Raw genomic sequence first — 20,193 nt, 5'->3', positions numbered from 1 at the left:
TTTGTTTCACTTCTACAGACTCACCATGTGCTTACTGCGTGCCAGGCACTACTCAAATGCCTGACAAACAGAAACACATAGCACCCTCAAAACAACCCTAAGTAGTTTGTTCAAGCTGTGGAACCTTCAGGGAAATTAATCTGACTACTTTACAAACCTACTTACCCACGTGGATTCAGACCCCACCCCCAACATTTCAGGGCTTCCCCAGTGGCTCACTAGTAAAGAATCTGCCTGCAAGGCAGGAAACACAGGAATTTCAAGTTCAATCTCAGGGTCAGGAAGATTCCTGGAGGAGGGTGTGGCAACTCACTCCAGTATTCTCACCTGGAGAATCCCAAGGACAGAGGACCTGGAGGGCTACAGTCCATAGGGGTGCAAAGAGTCGCACACAACTGAAGCAACTGAGCATGCACGCCCACCCACCGTTTCAGGTGCTTAAATGGTACTTATTTGCGGCGCACGTGTGTGTGTGTGTGTGTGTGTGTGTGTGTGTGTTGTTTAACTAATTATAGATGTATATGTATGTGTGAACAGAGAAGGCAATGGCACCCCACTTCAGTACTCTTGCCTGGAAAATCCTATGGATGGAGGAGCCTGGTAGGCTGCAGTCCATGGGGTGGCTAAGAGTCAGACACGACTGAGCGACTTCACTTTCACTTTTCACTTTCATGCACTGGAGAAGGAAATGGCAACCCAGTCCAGTGTTCTTGCCTGGAGAATCCCAGGGACAGGGGAGCCTGGTGGGCTGCCGTCTGTGGGGTCGCACAGAGTCGGACACGACTGAAGCGACTTAGCAGCAGCAGCAGCAGCAATGTATGTGAAAGCTGCTCAGCTGTGTTTGACTCTTTGCGACCCCATGGACTCCACAGTCCATGGAATTCTCCAGGCCAGAATGCTGGAGTGGGTAGCCATTCCCTTCTCAGGGAGATCTTCCCAACCCAGAAATCAAATCCAGGTCTCCCACATTGCAGGCAGATTCTTTACTAGCTGAGCCACAAGGGAAGCCCATAGATGCATATGTAGATATGTAATTCCATATATATGCAATTGCAAAAAAAAAAAAAAATCGATGAGTATTCTCAGCATTAATTTTCAAGTTTGGGGGACTTTCCTCCTGGTCCAGTGGCTAGGACTCTGCACTCCCAATGCAGGGGACCCAGGTTCGATCCCTGGTCAGAGAACTAGATCCCACATGTCCCGACTAAGAGTTCTGATGCCGCAACTAAAAAAATAGATCCCTTGTGCCGCAACTAAGACCCGGCACAGCCAAAAAATACATAAATAATTTAAAATATTGCTTTAAAAATTTTTTCAAGTTTGGGATTTTTCTTTTTTTTTTTTTTTAAGCAGAGAAAGGTTTATTACAGGGCCAAGCAAGGAGAACAGGTGGCTCATGCTTAAAAAAACCTGAACTCTTCAGTTAGGGATTTTAACTGTACGCTGCTTGTGGTCTTTAAGTGAAAGAGTTAGTCGCTCAGTTGTGCCCAGCTCTTTGCAACCCCATGGACTGTAGCCCAACAAGCTCCTCTGTCCACGGAATTCCCCAGGCGGAATACTGGAATGGGTAGCCAGTCCCTTCTCCAGAGGATCTTCCCAATCCAGGGATCCAACCCAGGTCTCCTGCCTTGCAGGCAGATTTTTTACTGTCAGAGCCACCAGGGAAGCCCTGTGGTCTTTAAGGTACTGCTCTAATTTTTAAATTTATTGTTGTTCTTTTACATCTTTTAGTTGCAGTTTTTGGTTTCTATTTCCTGTTGGTTTCATTCTTGGTTTATAAATGGAAGACAGGAAGCAAAGTCTTGAGGGCAACAGACTCTGTACCTAAACAGAGTCTGGATTCGCTTCCTTCTTGGGAACTCTGGAAAGCTTATTGCTTGCCTGAGTAGATCAGCAGACTTTAAGGGATCAATCATCTGAAAAACTTGGTCTGAATAACTAAGGAGCTCACAGGATAGTTTCCTCCCAAAGACTACTGGCATGGCCTCTTGGCTTCATGTAACATCTAATTACTTTACAAGGAGTAATATGATCTATAATCTACCATCTTGCTTGCAAGAAGTCACTGAATAGTGGGCAAAGTGTAAACAAAACAGAAAAGGAACCTACATTCACAGAGAGTGAAATAAGTAGGAGAATCAAGTCAGCCCCCTTGGTGTAATGTCCCACATCTGACTTTTTAACAACAACCAAAAAAAAAAAAAAAAAACAGAAAATGTAATTAATATAACACAGAACATAGTTACAGGATATTCAGGCCATGGACCTGAATAATGCTAAGTTTCTAACTCACTCCCAGTCAAAACCCTAGCCATCTTTTTTTTTTTTTTAAAGAAACAATTGATTCTACAATGGAAACACAAAGGATCTAAAATAACCCAAACAAATCTTCAAAAGAAGAATGAAGTTGGAGAACTAAAACTGCTTAATACTACTTAATTTTAAGACCCACTATAAAGCTCCAAAATCACTGCAGATGGTGACTGCAGCCATGAAATTAAAAGACGCTTACTCCTTGGAAGAAAAGTTATGACCAACCTAGATAGTATATTCAAAAGCAGAGACATTACTTTGCCGACTAAGGTCCGGCTAGTCAAGGCTATGGTTTTTCCTGTGGTCATGTATGGATGTGAGAGTTGGACTGTGAAGAAGGCTGAGCGCTGAAGAATTGATGCTTTTGAACTGTGGTGTTGGAGAAGACTCTTGAGAGTCCCTTGGACTGCAAGGAGATCCAACCAGTCCATTCTGAAGATCAACCCTGGGATTTCTTTGGAAGGAATGATGCTAAAGCTGAAACTCCAGTACTTTGGCCACCTCATGCAAAGAGTTGACTCATTGGAAAAGACTCTGATGCTGGGAGGGATTGGGGGCAGGAGGAGAAGGGGACGACCGAGGATGAGATGGCTGGATGGCATCACTGACTCGATGGACGTGAGTCTGAGTGAACTCCGGGAGATGGTGATGAACAGGGAGGCCTGGCGTGCTGTAATTCATAGGGTCGCAAAGAGTCGGACACGACTGAGCGACTGAACTGATAAAGCTGAAGTAATCAAAACAGTGTGGTCTCAGCATAAATGCTCAAATTACCGCACAAATGCACTCATCTCACACGCTAGTAATGCTCAAAATTCTCCAAGCCAGGCTTCAGCAATACGTGAACCGTGAACTTCCAGATGGTCAAGCTGGTTTTAGAAAAGGCAGAGGAACCAGAGATCAAATTGCCAACATCTGCTGGATCATGGAAAAAGCAAGGAAGTTCCAGAAAAACATCTATTTCCGCTTTACTGACTATGCCAAAGCCTTTGACTGTGTGGATCACAATCAACTGTGGAAAATTCTGAAAGAGATGGGAATACCAGACCACTTGACCTGCCTCTTGAGAAACCTATATGTAGGTCAAGAGGCAACAGTTAGAACTGGACATGGGACAGACTGGTTCCAAATAGGAAAAGGAGTACATGAAGGCTGTATACTGTCACCCTGCTTATTTAACTTATACGCAGAGTATATCATGAGAAACGCTGGGCTGGAAGAAGCACAAGATGGAATCAAGATTGCCGGGAGAAATATCAATAACCTCAGACATGCAGATGACACCACCCTTATGGCAGAAAGTGAAGAGGAGCTAAAAAGCCTCTTGATGAAAGTGAAAGAGGAGAGTGAAAAAATTGGCTTAAAGCTCAACACTCACAAAACGAAGATCATGGTATCTGGTGCCATCACTTCATGGCAAATAGATGAGCAAACAGTGGAAACAGTGTCAGACTTTATTTTGGGGGGTTCCAAAATCACAGATGGTGATTGCAGCCATGAAATTAAAAGACACTTACTCCTTGGAAGGAAAGTTATGACCAACCTAGATAGCATATTGAAAAGCAGAGACCTTACTTTGCCGACTAAGGTCTATCTAGTCAAGGCTATGGTTTTTCCTGTGGTCATGTATGGATGTGAGAGTTGGACTGTGAAGAAAGCTGAGCGCTGAAGAATTGATGCTTTTGAACTGTGGTGTTGGAGAAGACTTTTGAGAGTCCCTTGGACTGCAAGGAGATCCAACAAGTCCATTCTAAAGGAGATCAGCTCTGGGTGTTCTTTGGAAGCAATGATGCTGAAGCTGAAACTCCAGTACTTTGGCCACCTCATATGAAGAGTTGACTCATTGGAAAAGACTCTGATGCTGGGAGGGATTGGGGGCAGGAGGAGAAGGGGACAACCGAGGATGAGATGGCTGGATGACATCCATGGATGGATGGCTCAATGGACATGAGTTTGAGTGAACTCCAGGAGTTGGTGATAGACAGGGAGGCCTGGCGTGCTGCAATTCATGGGGTCACAAAGAGTCGGACAGGACTGAGCGACTGCACTGAACTGAACGGAGCAAGTCAAAATCAACATTATCATCAACAGTGAAAATAGGCAAGGGCTTTAATAGGTAATTCACAAATGAAGATGTAGGAGTAGCCAATAAGTATACATCTGTCACCAAGGAAATGCCACTGAAGGCCATAATGAGATGCTACTGCACACCCACTGATGAATGTTAAATGAGGATATGGAGCAACCGGAGCTTTGACACATTGCTGGTGGGAAGTATAATCTGATAAACCACTTTGGAAATTAGTCTGCAGTTAAATGCATACTCACCCTATGACTAACCAATTCTACTCTTGGATCCAAGAGAAATTAAGGCTTATATAAGAACGTTCATTGCAGTCTATTCAGAATGGCCAAAAACTAGAGACAACTCAAATGTTCGTCATCAGCTGAATGGAGGAATAAATCATGGTGTGTTCACACAACACACAAAGGAGCAAGCCATTTTACACTGACAAAGATTCTCTCACTGACCAAACTCTAGCCAGGCTCCACTGAGCCCTCCTGGACTAGACCTTGATCTTGGCCTACAATATAAAGACCTGAGGAAAAGCATAGTTTCTAACAGCTCAAGGCCACACCCCTAAGGATGTCTCCAATCCCCCTTAGGATGTCGACCTGAGAAAACTCAAGAAGAATTTACTGTTTGTTCCACGCAACACCTGAAGATAGAGCCTTGCTGTCTCCCAGTTAGCAAATCCAGATGGTTTCACATGGACTAACCCCCCTTTTCACACTTTCTGTAATTTTTCTCTGATTCTCCTGACTCCTGGCTCGTTCCCCTGCTTCCTCCCTCATTCTCCCCTTAGGATACCCTCTATACAAATCAGAGTTGAATTCAGTTCACGCTGGATTCTTTTCCCTGTTCCAATAGTTATTACTTATTAAAATATCTGACCTTACCACTTTAACTGCCATCCAGCTTTATCTTTGACAATGTGCACAACATGGATGAATCTCAAAGACCGTCTTGACTGAAAGAAGACACAAAAAGAATGCATATGATTCCATTTATGTAACATTTTAGAATTGGAAAACCTGTGAGAGCCCAAATCAGAAAAATGGTTGCAGGGTTACCAACCATCTCTAGTTGGTAAAGAGACCAACTAGAGATACAAGGGAACTTTCTGGAGTCTCAGATGTATTTTATATCTTATTTCAGGTGGCAGTGCACAGATATATGCAACTGCCAACACTCATCAAACTGAATATCTTACTCTGTATAAAGTATCTCCCTCTCCTTGCCACCCTTCTAACAACATCTGAGGGTGCTTTCCCTGGTTGTTCAGTGGTAAAGAATCCGCCTGCCAATGCAGGAGATGCGGGTTTGAGCCCTGATCTGGAAAGATCCCACATGCTGCACAGCAACTAAGCCTGTGTGCCACAACTACCGAGCCTGGGCTCTAGGGCCCAGGCTTGGCAACAAGAGAATCCACGACTGTGAGAAGCCGTGCACCGCAACTAGGGAAGAGCCTGCGTAGCAACAGACACCCAGCACAGCCAAAAGTAAATAAAGCTATAAAAAACGGTCTTTAAAAAACAGGACTATCTGAGGAAACTCTCGAGGGGAAAAAGACGGAGGATGTAGCACATCCTCCAAGTTCCCTCTGCGACGCGCACTCGGCCCTTGCCTAAGAGGACCCCACTTTGGCTTGAGGCAGCAATCTGCCCCATTAGGTGCACACTTTCCTGCACCCAGGAGCGGAGCCGTGTGTCCTAACCTTAGCTGATGAGAAGCACATGGAGGTCTACAGGGTAGGCCTTCCCCAAAAGCTACTGCTTTCCTGATGAAAAGGGGCAGTTTTTAGACACAAAATGTGTCTCTTGCTAGCATTCCTTCATTTTCCTTCTTCCTAGACCACAGCTGCTCAAATGGACTTAAAAAATTCTGATAACCCTGCTATAAATCTACCCTTCCCCTGTGAAGCAAGCTATGGAAGCTCTGAATCAATTCACAACTGAGTAATTTTGTTACTCAGAAGTTTTCAGACATAAAAATGAAAAAAGAAAATTTTTCAACTACAAGAATGACATATGCATTCAGTTAGTTCAGTTCAGTCGCTCAGTCGTGTCCGACTCTTCACAACCCCATGAAGTGCAGCGCACCAGGCCTCCCAGTCCATCACCAACTCTCGGAGTTCACTCAGTCACGTCCATCAAGTTGGTGATGCAATCCAGCCATCTCATCCTCTGTTGTCCCCTTCTCCTTCTGCCCCCAATTCCTCCCAGCCTCAGGGTCTTTTCCAATGAGTCAACTCTTCGCATGAGGTGGCCAAAGTACTGGAGTTTCAGCTTCAGCATCAGTCCTTCCAATGAACACCCAGGACTGATCTCCTTCAGAATGGACTGGTTGGATCCCCTTGCAGTCCAAGGGACTCTCAAGAGTCCTTTCCAACACCACAGTTCAAAAGCATCAATTCTTCGGTGCTCAGCATTACTGCATTAAAATATATATATAAGATTTTGGTATATGATACAAAGGACATTTCAAATCAGTGGGGAAAATACAGACTACTCAATAGATGGTATAGGGACAACTGGTTAATAATTGGAAACAAAATTAAGGTAAGGGCTTCCCTGGTAGTCTAGTGGTTAAGAATCCGCCTTGCAATGCAGGGGACACTGGATTAATCCCTGGTCTGGGAAGATCCCACATGCTGCAGGGCAACGAAGGCCAGGTGCCAAAACTACTGAGCCCAAGTGCCTAGCGCCTGCAAGCCACAGCTACTGAACCCACATGCAGCAACTACTGAAGCCCTCACACCCGAATCCACGCTCCATGACAACAGAAGCCACTGTAATGAGACGCCTGTAAACCGCAGCTAGAGAGTAGCCCCCACTCGCCCACAACTAGAGAAAGCCCACGCACAGCAAGGAAGACTCAGGGAAGCCAGATAAATAAGCTTTGAAAAAAATAAGTTAAAACTGCCATCTTATGATGTACAAAATAATAAAGATGGATGAATGATCTAACCATAAAGCCAAAGCCACAGAAGTGCTAAAAGAAAATGCTGTAAGGATTGAGAATGGCCTTTCAAAGCTTTACCCAAAAGCCACAAGCCATAAAGTTACATTGTCAAGACTACAACCTGAAGAGTCACCATTTCTGTATTATGAATGGACAGTACAAGCTACACTGAAAGACAAGCAACAGCTTGAAAGAAAACATTGCAACAAATAGTGAAGCAATGGATCACTACTGCAGATACAAAAGGTCCTTACAAATCAGTAATAAAAATACAAATAACCAAACAAAAAAAGACAACAACCCAGGAGGGCAGTGACATAGGAGAGTGGATTCTTACTATAAACATCCACGAGTGTGAGCAGACAGACAATGCTCAGTCTCACTTGTGATGTTAGAAATGCAAATAAAAATAGGAAAGCAGCTTGGCATTTGCCGATCAGAAGCTGGGCCCTGCTCTCTGGGGTACAGCTGTAAAGATGCAATCAGTAGGCTGGTCAGGCCAGGGCCCTCAGGAAAACACCGGCTTTCCTAAGAGGTGATCTTGTGACCTGCTTTCATGACAGTGGTGGTGGGGGGGTTGGGGTGGGAGTGGATTTTTGGATTCAGTTGAGAAATCAGATGAACTTCTACAATTTGCACAACAGAATTTCAGCCTTACAGGCCCTGGTCTGGTTTCTAACACAAACAGACTGCTGAAAACCAGCAAAGCAGAACACCAGAATTCTAAGACCTCATTAGGAAGTATCATCTTGAGCACTTGTATTCAGGTCTAACCATTTTCTAGGGAAGGAAATGGCAACTCACTCCAGTACTCTTGCCTGGGGAAATCCCATGGAGAGAGGAGCCTTGTGAGGAAAAGAGTCGGACCCGACTTAGTGGCTGAGCATTAATCACTTTAACCATCCAACACATGCTTGCTATGTGTCTATACTGTGAAGGGCACTAAAGTAGACAGGTCCCTGCTTTGTTTTCATTCTGAGGAAATACAAACATTAAACAACATGTCTGAACTACACCTGGGCTGATTCCCACCAAGGAGACACATAGAGTGTCACAAGAACATGGAACAGGGGCTATATATTGTCTGCAGGTGCCTGAGAGGCCTCCTTGAAGAAGTCATATCTGACACAAGCCAAAAGCCTCGGTGCCATCTATGACTCCTCAGTCTTACCATATTATCTGATCCGTCAATATGCTCTATCAGCTCGGCCTTCAGTGTATCCAGAATCATGGATTCCCAGCATCTCTACCACTACAATCCTCATTCAAGCCCCTAGCGTCTGACTTGAGCTATTCCGAGGGCACGTCTCCCTGCCTGCATGCTGCCCCCTACAACCTGTTCTCAACACAGACGCTGAAAGGATCCTGTTCCACCCCAAGACCCTCGGCGGCTCCCATCTGGCTGACACTGAAACCTGGGTCCCCACAAGAGCTCCTCTCCTCCTCTTTCACCTGGGTCTTTCTACTTCTCGACCAGCTGGGCCAGCTCCTTCTCCAAGGCCTTCGGACCCTCTGCCTGGGACACTGCTTCTCCAGCTGTCCATCCTTGGGCTCACTTCCTCCCCAGCACTGACCTTCTTGGTGGGACTGTCCCTGGGCATCCCAGCTCACGGGGCAACTCCCTCCAACACTCCTGCGGCAGCGCCCACCAGTGCAGGTGCCAGGTATGTTGCTGGTTTGTTTCCTGGCTGCTTCCCCCATTACATGCCCCATAAGGGCGCCAGTTGTGCCTGCTTCATTCACTGCTACATTGTCACTACCACAGGGCCTCCGTAAACCGAGCAGGGTCTCAGTAAAGAACATCAGGTGGAGAAATTAGTCTGAGAGATGACGTGGAGCTGATCAGACAAGGGAGGGAGGGAGAAAGCATTTCGGGAGGGGCTGGCCTACTGAAAGGCCCCAGGGAAGGCAGGCACAGGGCATGCTGGAGGAACTGGGAGGGAGGTGGAGAGAAGGGCAAGAGTTAGGGGAAGCAAAACTGGAGAAGCAGGGTGGAGCAGGCAGGGCCTGTGCGCGCTCAGTTGTGTCCGACTCTTTGCAACCCCGTGAGCTGAGGCCCGCCAGGATCCTTGGTCCGTGGAATTTTCCAGGCAAGAATACTGGAGTGGGTTGCCATTTCCTACTCCAGCAATAAAAAGCCATTAAAACAGGGAGTGACATGGGCCCGGGCACCTTTCCCAAACCTCTGGCTTCGGTGTGAGAACTGGATTTGGGGAGGGAAGCACCACTGGGGAGCTCAGCTGGCAGATTAGATTAGTGCCCTGGCTCAGATCACGGATGACCTGAGTGTGGACTGAGACAGCAGCCATGGAGGTGGAGGGAAGGAAATAGATTCCAGAAATATTTTCCAGGTATATTCTAAGGTCTGAGTAATTGATTGCAGAGAAGGTAAGTGAAAGGGCAGTTCCATGATGACTCCAATCTTTTTCACTCGTGAGCCAAGTGGAAAGGGGCACCATCCACTGACTTGGAGGCAGGGGGTGGGGGAGGGATGGCTCTTCAGAAAATTGGGGAAGATGATCTAGAGTGCAGTTTCGGAAATAATGAATTTGAGGTCATTCTGAAAGTGAAAGTTGCTTGGTTGTGTCTGACTCTTTGAGACCCCCCCAGGACTGTAACCTGCCAAGCTCCTCTGTGCATGGAATTCTCCAGGCCAGAATACTGGAGTGGGTAGCCATTCCCTTCTTCAGGGGATCTTCCCAACTGAGGGATCGAACCCAGGTCTCCGGCACTGTAGGCAGATTCTTTACCAGCTGAGCTACCGGAAGCCCGAGGTCATTCTGAGACAACCAAACAGAGATTTCCGGTTGGCAGGGATAGATCTGGAGCATCGTGATTTGATCAGGAAAGGTGAGGTGTGTCCTACCACCGAGTGTCACGTTTTACCTTGTGGCGGATTGAGAATCAAAAAGGTTCAAGTAACAAAGTGACAGGGTAACATTTGTGAGTCTGAAAAATCACCCTGGCCACGGCATAAACACTTGGGACAGGGGAGGTGGCCAGACTAGAAGCGGGCAAAACAATAAGGACATTCTGCGCCAGGTCAGGTGAGCAAGGGCTACAGCCAACAGGAAGAAAACGAAACAGACTTTCCATCCGTTGCCAGGCTGTCTCCCCAACAGCTGCTGGGGACTTTTCTTTAAATTTGTATTTAGCTTTGACTGGGGTAGGTCTTCAAGGCTGCACGCAGGCTTTCTCGGGTTGCAGCAAGCCGGCTTCTTGTTGCAGTGGCTTCTCTTCACGGGATCTAGAATGTGGACTCGGTAGTTGCAGCTCACAGGCCGAGCTGCCCCGCAGCATGGGAGATCCTCCTGAAGCAGGGATCGAGCCCGTGTCTCCCGCACTGGCAAGCATTCTTAACCAGCGGACCACCAGGGAAGCCCCTGGGGATTTTTCTAGAACACAAACTCAAAGCATGTCAGTTCCCCCACTTTAAAACCCTCAGGAACTTTCCTGCTTTGTTCTCTGACAACCTCCCCAGAATTCTTTCTACCTAGCCCCCACCAGAGGTCAAGGTCCCCTAACACTCCAATCTCAAGAGCTTCAATCTCTATGCTCTTCGACGTCTCATTATCTTCTGCCTGGCCAACACCTATCTTTCTAAGACTCAACTCCTCCCCGATGAAAATAAAGAAAAGTGGTGCTAACCCCCAGGAGTGGGCCTGGCGCCGCGAGCCAGGCTTCACTGCTGTTAGATGCTTGCCTGGTGCTCACGGAGGCCACGCTGTCCTCCGGCTGGACAGGAACAATCTCACAGGACGACCTGCACAAGGTCACACTAAAACAGTGATGAGGGGAGACAAAACTAGGACTCCTTCAGACAAAACCAAGGCCCGCTACAGGGTCCCAAATACTCCTCTCCCCCAGCTGACGTTGAGTGACTGTGGCTTCTTTATTAACCACAGCGTGTCTGACTCTAGTCACGCCACCTCCTTCCTTTTTATATAAATTTGGTAATTTATCTTAATTCTCTTTTTTTTGGAGTTTACTTCAGGCTGTGCTAGGTCTTCATTGCTTTGCGCAGGCTTCCTCTAGCTGCGGTGAGCAGGGGCTACTCTGATGCGGTGCTCGGGCTTCTCATCGCAGCGGCTTCTCTTGTTGCATAGCGTGGGCTCTACGTGCGCAGCCTTCAGCGGTTGTGGCGCTCAGGCTTACTTGTTCCGCAGCATGCGGGATCTTCCCGGACCAGGGATCAAACCCATGTCCCTTATATTGGCAGGTGGACTCTTATCCACTGCACCACTAGGGAAGTCTGTCACACCTCCTTGAAAAGACTAAGCTACCTACGAAATCACAGCTGTCTCTGCCTCTTGTGAGCACCCAATCTTGGGCAAATCCCTGCTTCCTTGAAACACCCCCACTGAATTATCCAACCAAAGCCTAAATCCTGTAAGTTCTTTCTAACACCCCTTATGGAGAGACCCCAAAGCTCCCCATGAGGTGAGCACTCTCTCACGAGAATGAGTCATTAAATCCATTTACCATAAAAAGGAACAAAATTGTGCCATTTGCAGAGATGTGGATGGGCCTAGAGACTGTCATACACAGTGAAGTCAGAAAGAGAAAAATAAATACCATATATTAATGAATATATTGGGAATCTAGAAAATAGTACAGATGAACCTATATGCAAAGCAGAAACAGATACAAATGCAGAGAACGACCATATGGACATCAAGGCAGGAAGAGGGGGAGGGATGAATTAGGAGACCGGCATATAGACACCACTATGTGTAAAACGGACAAATAATGAGAACCCACTGTATAGCACAGGGAACTCTACTCAGTGCTCTGTGGGATCTAAATAGGAAGGAAATCCAAAAAAGAAGGGATGCACATATACATATGTCTGAGTCACTACGCGGAACAGCAGAAACTAACACAACAGCATAAAGCTACTACGTGTGCGTGTGTAGCTGTGCCCAACCCCGCAACCCCTGGGACTGTAGCGCGCCAGGCTCCTCTGTCCATGGGATTTTCCCAGCAACAATACTGGAGTGGTTGCCAATTTCTCCTCCAGAGGATCATCCCGACGTAGGGGTCAAACCCAAGTCTACCTCCGTCTCCTGCATTGCAGGGAGGTTGTTTACCACTGAACCATCTGGGAAGCCCCTAAAGCAGCTATCAGTTCAGTTCAGTTCAGTTGCTCAGCTGTGTCTGGCTCTTTGCGACCCCATGAACCACAGCACACCAGCCCTCCCTGTCCATCATCAACTCCCGGAGTTCACTTAAACTCATGTCCATCGAGTTGGTGATGCCATCCAGCCATCTCATCCTCTGTCGTCCCCTTCTCCTCCTGCCTTCAACCTTTCCCAGCATCAGGGTCTTTTCCAGTGAGTCAGCTCTTTGCATCAGGTGGCTAAAGTACTGAAGTTTAAGCTTCACCATCAGTCCTTCCAATGAACACCCAGAACTGACCTGCTTTAGTATGGACTGGTTGGATCTCCTTGCAAGAGTCTTCTCCAACATCACAGTTCAAAAGCATCAATTCTTCGGCACTCAGCTTTCTTTATAGTCCAACTCTCACATCCATACATGACCACTGGAAAAACCATAGCCTTGGCCAATGGACCTTTGTTGGCAAAGTAATGTCTCTGCATTTTAATATGCTATCTAGGTTGGTCATAACTTTTCTTCCAAGGAGTAAGCATCTTTATATTTTATGTCTGCAGTCACCATCTGCAGTGATTCTGAAAGCAGCTATACTCAAATTAAAAGAAAAAAAAAAACCGTGTTTAACTAAATTAGATATATTTCTAATGGTCTCTGCTAGAGGACACTGACAACTCTCACGGTAGGCAAGGATGGTAAAGTTTCTAGCAGGGAAGTTAACTGAGTGCCAATCTGAAGGCTTCCAGTTTCTGTGACACAATACCCTGGCATCACCCTGGTTATCTTGAGGATGAAGGGAAGGCGGAGTAAATCAAAAGCTGGAGGAAAGTGAAAAATGTCTGATTTAAGTCTCTGGAAAGTGGGAAAGGGAGCTAGCCAAAGCATCATACTGGAATGAATGAGTCAGCTCTGTAACGGTGCAGATGAGGCTGGCTGACACGAATCCACACAAGGCCAAGTTGCCCTGTTGTGTAATTTCTACCATCAGTATTCAAGCTGGAAATGGAGAGTTTGGTTCAATCCAGGGTGTGAGGTTTACTAGGATGAAGGGCAAGGGAGATAAAGGCACTGCCAAGAGAATTACCAGGGAATGGACTATGAACTCTGAGCCCAACTGACAGGCAGGAGTCAGTCAGATGCTGACTATAGGGAAGCTTCCCCTATAGGGAAGCATCTAAAGGCTGGAGAAAACCATGGACGTCCCAGGGTTTTGAAGGCAGAGCAGAAATAACTGATCAAGCATGCTGAAAAGAGACTGGGGTTGAAGGGTGCTGCACTGTTCATCTGTAAGGTGGTATACACAGCACCTGGAAATCCAGGGGTTATGGCAGGAATGGTAATAGAGGCGAATGAGCAGAGGTATCACTGCAGGCAAGGTGTTCAAGAAAGCAAGTGCCCCGCCTACAGGGTGGGTCCTGCACACACACACTGCAAAGTCAACTAGGATGATGGCATGAACTGAGGCAGAGGAAGGCTTGTGGGCCAGGTGCCCAGGTCGTCAATGAATTAGGTGAGTAACCAGCAAACAGACAGAAAACAGTAATATGGAGGAGAGGATGCGGGGACTGGGGTCTCAAAGAAATGAGGGGAGGAGACAAAGGGCAGTAAGGACACAAATTTTGACCGTCCTAATGCTAGGACCCTGGAGAAGGAAATGACAACCCACTCCAGTATTCCTGCCTGGAGGATCCCATTGACAGAGGAGCCTGGCAGGCCATAGTCCATAGGGTTGCAGAGAGTCACATACAACTGAATCGACTAAGCACGCACGCGTGCTAGGGCAGCCGTGGTATGAGAAAACAGAGGTGTGACTTTGCTTCAAGTAAATGATGCTCTCGGGGAAGGGCCAGGGTCAGTGCAAAGAGAGGGAGGGAACGACTAAAGAGAGGCGAAGGAAATAGAGGTGGCTGGTGATCAGAGTAGTAATTTCAAAGGACTCAGTGAGGGCTGCAGGAGGGGGCTGGAGGTCAAAGGTACACAAGAGTGGGAAACTGACTGAGGGGCAAGGGGCGAAGTGGGCGATAGGAGAGGAGGAATGGGGAGTGGGGGTAAGTTAGCAAGAATGCTAAGTGCTTTACAGATAGCTGTTGAATCAGACGGGATTCTTAGACAGAAACCTAGTATACCTGATCACAAGAGCTCTAACTATTGGACTGTAAGAGGGACAGAGTCTGTGGTAGTGACGATGATGAAGACTGGGGACAATGGGATGCTGCTGATGACAACGACTACCAATTTTGAACACCTACTGTGTACCAAGCACTGCTGGAGGCACTCCACATTTAATCCTCACAACAGCTCTCTAACACCAGGAAGGGCCCTGTACCAAAGTAGAGAGCAAATTAAAACAAAAACAACGGGGACTTCTCTGGTGGACCAGTGGTTAAGAATCCACCTTCCAATGCAGAGGAACTAATGGTTTGATCCCTGGTTGGGGAACTAAGATCCCACATTCCACACAGCAACGAAGCCCACAAGCCACAACTAGAGAATCTGTGCACTGCAATCAAGAGCCTGCATGCTGCAATGAAAGATCCGGCATGCCACAATTAAGACCCAGTGCAGACAAATTAATTAATTAAAAAAAGAAAGAAACAGCAGAGCAGCAGGAGCCCTGGGGAGCTAACTGGCTCTTTGAACATTATTTTAGGGATCTTACAGCTATAACTCAGGGTGGCAGGAACCAGTCGAACCCATAGCTATTTCAGTAACTTCAAACAAATAACATTCAGACTGGAGGCAAATTAAAACTAGCAATAAGAATTTACTTTAGGCTTTTCTTCATGCCAGATCCTGTGCCAACCTCTGCATGATCTCATTTAATCCTTAATCCTCCCATCCAAAAGGCCAGTGACTATTGCTACCTCCTTTTCAAGATAAGGAAACTGAGGCAGAAACACAATAATGTGCCCACACAAGGAATCCCTATTTAACAAGATGAATCTGTGTCAAGACTTATGGGTTCCAAACATTACAGGGAAGACGCAGGTCACAGTATCACAGACTTTGAAAGCCCTTGAATCCTGCAAAGCATTTTTAAAACATTAACTTATGGATTCTCACCATCTCATTGTATGTTTTTTTCCAGATGAGAGAAAACCTGGTGCACCCCCCCCCAAAAAAAAAGGCTCTGAAGGAATGCATCCAGATGGCAAACAGGTCTGGTTTTTATAGACCCAAGACCCATCCCGGAAGGTTCTGATTCAGTGGATCCAGAACTGGGCCCAAGTAACTGCATATCTTTTAAAAGCTTCACAGGCTATGCTAGTGTGCAGTTCAGGCTGGGAACCACTGCCTTAGATTCTCTGCAGTTCCAAACCCAAACTTTCTCTACAATGTTGAGAGATGGCTGAGGGCACTAAAAACTGAAGCAGAGAAGAGCTGAGATTATAAAACTATCCAAGAGACAGTCAAGGAAAGATATGCTCTAGTTACATTATTTCTCTGTATTTTTTGTGTCTGAACTATTTTATAGCTAATTTGCTTCTTTTTAAAATCATTTTATTGGAATATGGTTGATTTATAATGTTGCATTAGTTTCTGCTGTTACAGCAAAGTGAACCAGTTATACATAGACATATATCCACTCCTTTTTAGATTCTTTTCCCATAAAGGTCATTATGGAGTACTGAGTAGAGTTTCCTGTGCTATAAAGTACGTTCTTCTTACTTATCTCTTTTATATATAGTAGCTAATTAGCTTTAAGTAAGCAAGTTGGCCAGACTTCTCAGGTAGTGCTAGTTGTAAAGAACCCCCCTGTCAATGCAGGAGACCTAAGAGACACGGGTTCAATCCCTGGGTCGGGAAGATCCCCTGGAGAAGGGCATGGCAACCCACTCCAGTATTCTTGCCTGGAGAATCCCAGGAACGGAGGAGCCTGGTGGGCTACAGAATTTGGGTCACAACGAGTCGGACACAAGTGAAGTGACTTAGCACACACACGAACAAGCAAGCTGGCCACAAATGTCACCAACAAATATTAAATAAGCCAATCATTACCAACTGATATTAAGTAAACCTCTATGGGGTTGCGCAGAGTTGGACACAACTGAAGCAACTTAGCAGCAGCAGCAACCCTAACCTGCTCTTGAAAAGTATTTTATTTTCCTCTGATAATTCGGAAGATACTTCTGATTTTCTTAGCACACAGCAGCCAATATGAGAAAAACTGCTCTTAATTCAACAGTGCCACGGATGTAGTCAACAGCAACCAAAAGCTGGAGAAGAAATAAGTTGGGTATAGTTCATTTAAGTTCACAAATTCCACCAAGAACTGCCTTCACGCCTGTAATACTTATGAATGTATTTATTTATGTAATCAACCACCACTAACACCTAGCACATGCCAGACACTGTTTTAAGTGCTTTACTAATATTGAATATCATTTCATCTTTACTTAACAGATGACTGAATATCATTTCATCCCCACTTTATAGATCAGGAGATTGAGACAGAGAGTAGTTTAGAAGCCTGCGTAAGTTTCCACATCCGGGAGCAGCGTGACAGTCTGGCTCCAGAGTCAGTGTTCTCCATCACTATGCTTGGTCTCCAAGAACCTACACAAAGCGCCAGCCCTAACCCAAAACTTTGGTTTTCTGGACTCAGTCCCTACAGGGCCCCAGCTTCCAAAGCATTTATTCAGTTCCTCTAACCGTCCATGAGCCTTCTTTGCTCTGCCTGAACACCCTCCTACATGCTTATTCTCTCTCTTTTTTTTTTCAGATCTTCTGTTCCCAGCTCAAACATTATCAACTAAATTACAAACTCTAATGGTGCACTATACTTTTCAGCACACAACACAAAATTGTAATTATGCTACTTCCTGGGTAATTACTTGCTTCCTGCCTTTCCCAAGCAAGCAGGTGAGTTCAGACACCATGTCAATCTTGCTCATCTTTTATTCTCAATCACTGAATACCTATCAACCAAAAGGAAAAGCCTGACCCAAAGTAAGCTCTCAACAATTTTTGCTGAATGAATGAAAGAGTAGCATACACTCAAGCCTCATGTTTTCTTTTTCATGCTTTCAGGTACTTGACACATACCTCTGCTCACAGCGTCCCCCACACAGCCCTCACCACACCCCTAAAAGTGCAGACTCCTATATCACACAGGTAACATCTCTGGAAAATATTGGCTCTGCACGCAAATATCAAGTGGCCCTGGACAGGTCTTCTCCCCCATTAACTGGCCTGAGTTTCAGGTGCAGAATGGGGATCATAACAAGTCCCAGTGAAACGCAACCTATGAAAGAGGGAGGACCTGCACTTCTCATAACCCATCAAAACTGCAGTTATTACTTGCTTCACTTGTTTCCAACAAAAATGTGGCTCCGAGAAGGCCAAGCCCATGTTTGCCTGGTTCGGCGCCATGTCCCAGGCACAATAACCCCAGGCTTGTACCGTGCCTGGCAAACGGCAAAAGTTGGATAATTAAAAGTTAAGTAGGTGAATCCCTGCTCTGAGCATTTCACATATGTCACACGAGTTGACCGACGCCTTTTGGCGTAAAAGTGTATTCCTTAGACACAGCCCGCACCCCCGACCTAGGCCCCAGACCCCCGGAACGCTGGCCCCTAACCCCGCGCCGAGCAAGGCACCTCTTGCATATAGAAGCATCTTCGCAAGTGCCCCGCACGCCCTCGTCGTCCGTGTCGGTAGGGGAAGAACAGGCGGTGAAAGAGGGCCTCCTCAGGCTAGCAGCCATGGGTGTGGAGGTTTCGGGGTGGTGCGTCCACCGGAGACATGGAAGCCCAATCGACGGACGCCTGAGGAAAGAGTGAGAAGGAGAGAAAGCAGGAGAGAGGGGCTGGGCTCCCACCAGGCTCAGCTGGCGCAGCTCAGTGACGCCACCCGCGGCTGCCCCAGCTTCCCGCTGATTGGCCCCTCTATGGAGATGCTCATTGGACAATTTCCCACCCCTCGGCCTGAGGAGATGCCCATTGGATCACTCCTTTGGCCCCGCCCACACAACCCGGAAATTCCCTGAGGGAGAAAGTAAACTGAAATTGACGCAAGAGAGCACCGCAATGCTCTCCGGGAAGTGTAGTCTTCGCTGCTTTGGAAGGCCACCTGGTTCCCACAGCTAGTCAGGGAATTTTATAACTGTAATTAACTCAAGGCGGAAGAGCTGGCAGGATCCTCACTCAGCGTTGTGTGAAGGACAGAGTATCCAGCCAGAAACAAGTGTCAGTGTTAACAGTGAGTTGGGGCTCAGTCTTATTCAGCAACTCAGCAAATATTTATTGAGCGCCTACTCCGCGCCAGTCACACAAAATCACCCTAGCTACATTTCAAGTGTGTGTGTGTGAAGTCGTGGTGGTGACCAGGTTGGTACAGTCGGAATGAATCCCAGGAGTTGGATGGGAGTCGCAAAACCTAGAAAAAGCTCTCTTTTCCGGCAGACTTAAACGCAGGAGGCTGTACCTTTGGAGCTACCGAGAGCCATCCTGCTATCTCGTATCACCTGAGAATGATGTTTATTGGAACGGCCCATGGAGTCTGGAGGACTGTGTGCTCAGTTGCGGGTGACCTGGCTTTGCAGTGTGGGAGCTTATGGGAACATCACCAGAACCTGTGACGCTAATCAATCAGAAGAAGCTGAATTCAGAAAGATGAAATAAACCGTTATCCAGCACTTGGAGCTTTCATCCTGAGCTGAGTGTGCATTATTTCTCCCTACCCATCACCACCTGATAGAACGTCAATGAAACCATTATATTCGTTCTTCGCTGGCCCAGTATTCCAAGTTTTTGGCCTGTAATGTCATAGCTGTAGCCTATTGAAAAGTCTATCTTTCCTCCTTTGAACTACTTTCGCACCTTTCTCAGAAATTAGTTCAGCATATTTGCGTGGGACTATTTCTGGGTTCTGTGTTCATTGATCCATGTATCTATGTCTCTGCAAATACTACACAGTCCTGGATACTGTAGATATACATTAATAATAAGTTTTAAAACAGTGAACTGACTGCTCCCATTTTATTACTTTTCCAAAGTTGTTTTGGCTATTCTAGTTCCCTTATCTTTCCATAAAATTTTGGATTAAACTTGTCTATGTCTAGGAAAAAAGGCATACTGGGTTTTGATAGGAATTACATTAAATCTATCAGTTTGGGGAGAATTGACATTTTACTATGGTTTGTCTTCAAATTCATGACCATGGGCATATCTCTGCATTTATTTAGACCTTTGATTTATTTTATCAGTGTTATAGAGTTTTCAGTATACAAGTCCTGGACATACTTTATTAGATTTACATTTGATTATTTTTATTAGTGATTGTAAATGTATTGTAATTTTTGGCATCCACATGTTCATTGCTAGTATCTAGAAATACCATTGATGGTTGTATTTATTTTGTATCCTGTGACATTATTGAACTCAATTACTTTTTAATAACTTCTTGTGGCATGAGGCCTGCAATTAGAGTTCTATTGTTTTTTTCTTCTTTTTGCTGTACCTCACAGCATACAGGGCTTCCCTTGTGGCTCAGCTGGTAAAGAATCCACCTGCATTGTGGGAGACCTGGGTTCGATCCCTGGGTTGGGAAGATCCCCTGGAGAATGGAAAGGCTACCCACTCCAGTATTCTGGCCTGGAGAATCCCAGGGACTATACAGCCCATGAGGTCACAAAGAGTCGGACACAACTGAACGACTTTCACTCACTCACTCGCTCTCACAGCATACAGGATCTTAGCTCCCTGACCAGTGATTGAACCCATGCCCCCTCCTGTAGAAGC

The 20,193-nt window shown here is 46.2% G+C and overlaps 1 protein-coding gene across 1 annotated transcript in view; it reads right to left on the bottom strand.

The window, feature by feature from the left end:
- LCMT1 (leucine carboxyl methyltransferase 1) overlaps positions 1–18,309 on the bottom strand; it is a 67,447-nt gene extending 49,138 nt beyond the window's left edge. Inside the window, exon 1 of the mRNA XM_005697619.2 lies at positions 18,052–18,309. Within this exon, the coding sequence (XP_005697676.1) occupies positions 18,052–18,158 (107 nt within the window). The 5' untranslated portion in view covers positions 18,159–18,309. The remainder of the gene's footprint in view (positions 1–18,051) is intronic.

Source organism: Capra hircus, chromosome 25, assembly GCF_001704415.2.
Source record: "Capra hircus breed San Clemente chromosome 25, ASM170441v1, whole genome shotgun sequence".
NCBI lineage: Eukaryota > Metazoa > Chordata > Mammalia > Artiodactyla > Bovidae > Capra > Capra hircus.
Note: the sequence above shows the minus strand (reverse complement) of the source record. Positions and strands in the feature narration are given on the sequence as shown.